Source organism: Cebus imitator, unplaced genomic scaffold, assembly GCF_001604975.1.
Source record: "Cebus imitator isolate Cc_AM_T3 unplaced genomic scaffold, Cebus_imitator-1.0 Scaffold59, whole genome shotgun sequence".
Taxonomy (NCBI): domain Eukaryota; kingdom Metazoa; phylum Chordata; class Mammalia; order Primates; family Cebidae; genus Cebus; species Cebus imitator.
Genome location: NW_016107374.1, coordinates 1,886,061 through 1,889,399, shown reverse-complemented (window position 1 = coordinate 1,889,399; position 3,339 = coordinate 1,886,061). Strand labels below are relative to the sequence as shown.

Genomic DNA, 3,339 nt, shown 5'->3' with positions numbered 1-3,339 from the left:
CTCCCAAAGTGCTGGGATTACAGGTGTGAGCCACCGCGCCCGGCCTCACAGCTAGTATTTTTTGTATTTTTAGTAGAGATGGGTTTTTACCATGTTGGCCAGGCTGGTCTCAAACTCCTGACCTCAAGTGATCTGCCCGCCTCGGCCTCCCAGGTGTTGGGATTACAGGCGTGAGCCACCGCGCCCGGCCTCACAGCTAGTATTTTTTGTATTTTTAATAGAGATGGGTTTTTACCATGTTGGCCAGGCTGGTCTCAAACTCCTGACCTCAAGTGATCTGCCCGCCTTGGCCTCCCAGGTGTTGGGATTACAGGTGTGAGCCACCGCGCCCGGCCCACAGTCAACTCTATCAGAATTGCCCAGTAGAACTTGCCATCACCTCTATCTGCACCGTCTAAACAGCAGCCACCAGCCACTGTGGAGGAGCCCAGTAGAGCAGTTCACACGAGGCTCATGTAATTGAGTGACTGGATTTTTAATTTTCAGTTAAATCCCCATGTACAGCCAGTGGCTGCTGTGCTGGGCAGCTCAGCCCTCGCCCTCCTGGGAAGCCGCATGTCTGGAGGCCTCTGGGTGCCAGGCACGTATCAGGGATCACCTTGTCCAGTCCTCTGCAGCCCTTGGAGACAGGAGCTCGTAGCCTCACTCTGTAGATAAACAAGGCAGATAGGCTCAGAGAGGGTGAGTGTCTTCTCTGAGGTTACACAGCTGGTAGGCAGAGCTGGACTGTCCGAGTTCAGAATCTGTCTCTTTCCACCTTCCCTTTCCATGGACCACAGAGGTGGGAAACCAGCTGGGCTGGGGAATATGGAAAAGATTTGAGGAATAAATAAAGGTGGGGGTAAGCTGTAGTGAGGGGAAGGCCGGAGAGCAGCACAGCTGGGTGATGCGGCGGGCAAGGGGGGCGTCATAGAACGTTCTGGAATTCCAATGGGCTGGGATTCGTGAATTACCCGGAAGCTCCTCTCCCGCAGGCCTGCGCACCGAGGGCCTCTTCCGCAGATCCGCCAGCGTGCAGACCGTCCGCGAGATTCAGAGGCTCTACAACCACGGTGAGGGCGCCCCGCAGCCTGAGCCCCAAACCACTGCCCGGCCAGCGACCACAGGGCTCCTGGGCCTCAGAGCAGAGGCAGTGTAGCACCCCTGAAACCCATCCAACTCCCAGAAAATGCTCAGGGCAGGGGCAGCTGCCCAGGAGCCACCGAGGAGCCCACTGGTAGTCCAGAGTGGGGACCCTTTGTCCAGACCCCCAGGCCCTGCTGGGACAAGGTGGCTGCACGATGCCATTTTGCCCTTAGGTTCTCTCCATCTGCACCAGGCGGGCACGAGCTTTCAGGAGACACGCTGCATTGCAGGGAAGCTGGTATTTTGTCTGACAGCTCCCCCGAACTGGCTCAGCCTGGCTTCCTTAACTGCCATGTGTAACCTGCGGGCAGGGGCAGTGGCCTGAGCTGAGGACGCATTGCACTGACACTGATGAAGCTGCTGTCTTGCTGGCGAGATTTGTGCTCTGTCCTGCTCGCTCCCACAGTTGATTGTGCATTATACAGTCATGGAGGGCATGGGGCTGAGCTCAGGCCTGCCTGTCTCAGGCCTAGGGCCTGGCCTCAAGGAGCTGGCATTGTAGCCAGGAGCCACAGCATGCCACAGAGAAGCCAGCAGCCCACCCCAGCCTCCACTGGGAGCCCACGAGGAGGCGGTGAGGGCGGTATCAGTACTGATGGGGCCAGAGCACCCCCATTTCTAGGTGGGGACAGCATCAGGTGCTTCCCATCTGGACATGTCACACCACATGTCCCAGAGCTCATTCTGCAGCGACAGTGCCCAGGCCGGGGTGCAGACCTCAGCGGTGCTGTGTTCTGTGTGCAGGGAAGCCCGTGAACTTTGACGACTATGGGGACATTCACATCCCTGCCGTGATCCTGAAGACCTTCCTTCGAGAGCTGCCCCAGCCACTGCTGACCTTCCAGGCCTACGAGCAGATTCTTGGGATCACCTGTGAGTAGCTGCCTCGGGGCGGGGGTGGGGAGCCTGGTCTTCAAATGCTGTTCCCCAGCTACTGGCCCAGGGTTAGGCTCTGGGGTGGCTGAGGTGGCGTGCACCCACCCTCATGTTGTTGCCACCTGGCACGGCAGGGCAAGAGAGGGGGTCCTTGCGGCTGCTGCAGGAGGCACAGCCAGGCCCCACTGTCTAAGGGCAGAAGAGGTGGGTTTGGTCGGGGCTGGCCCGGCTAGTCTCTCAGGCGCAGCTGGACCGGGAGGCAGGGTAATGGAGGGTCTCTCTAGATTTGGGGACGTCATCCCGGTCCCAGCCCGCAGACCCTCAGCTCTCTCATCTAGAAAGGGGCTCTCAGTATTTCTCCCAAATCACTGTAGGATGCCAAGTATATATGATACAAACTGAGCAGTTGTAGAGTGTGATCCTGCAGGCGCTTTGTGATGGGTCAGATGCTCAGGGTGGCTAAGCACAGGTGACTGAAAAACAACTCCATAAGAGCATCTCAAAATGCCGGCAATGCTAAGAAAACTGATGCCTCAAAAGAACCCTAAAACCACTCAGGTCTTCTTCTAAGTCATCGAGCACGATCTTTTCAAATGGGATGCTGCTCCCAGTCCCCCGGGGAGGAGAAGGACCCAGCTCTGGTTCGCACCACTGCCTCCTGTCAGGAAGATAACACACCTGTGTTCTCTTCCAGATAAGCACCAACGAACAGACCAGAGAGTGTAGTCATATTGAGCAATCCTCTGTAGGGAAGAAAGACACCCTTTCCTGCTACCCATCTTAGCAGTTACGGGAACCCCATAACTCGTTATTCTGACAAAAGTCACATTCACAGGAGAAAAGCATGCCAGTTTGTTTAAAATAAGTTTTACTGGCACAAAAGTAGTCATGAGTTGGGAAAAAAAGACCCAGGCTGGGCACAGTGGCTCATGGCTGTAATCCCAGCAGTTTGGGAGCCCAAGAGCTTTAGACCACCCTGGGCAACACAGTGAGACCCCCATCTCTACAAAAGATTTTAAAAATTGGCTGGGCTTGGTGGCATGTACCTGTACTCCCAGCTACTCAGGAGTCTGAGGTGGGAGAGGGCTTGAGCCTGTGAGTTTGAGGCTACAGTGAGCCATGCTCATACCACTGTAGCAGCCTGGATAAAAGAGCAAGACCCCATCTCCAAAAGGAAGGGAGGGAGGGAGGGAGGGAGGGAGGGAAAGAAAAGACCAGAAGGAAGGGAGGGAGAGGGGAGAGGGAGGGAGGAAAAGAAATGAAGACAGTGGGGCCGGGCGCGGTGGCTCAAGCCTGTTATCCCAGCACTTTGGGAGGCCGAGGCAGGTGGATCACGAG

General features: G+C 56.4%; 1 protein-coding gene across 2 annotated transcripts in view; it reads left to right on the top strand.

Annotated features, from left to right (window-relative positions):
* The window catches only part of ARHGAP8 (Rho GTPase activating protein 8), a 96,396-nt gene that overhangs the window by 84,807 nt on the left and 8,250 nt on the right, over positions 1–3,339 (top strand). For both annotated transcript variants that reach the window (XM_017529497.2, XM_037738908.1), the window contains exons 9-10: positions 975–1,052; positions 1,870–1,998. In XM_017529497.2, coding sequence (XP_017384986.1) covers positions 975–1,052; positions 1,870–1,998 — 207 coding nt within the window. The remainder of the gene's footprint in view (positions 1–974; positions 1,053–1,869; positions 1,999–3,339) is intronic.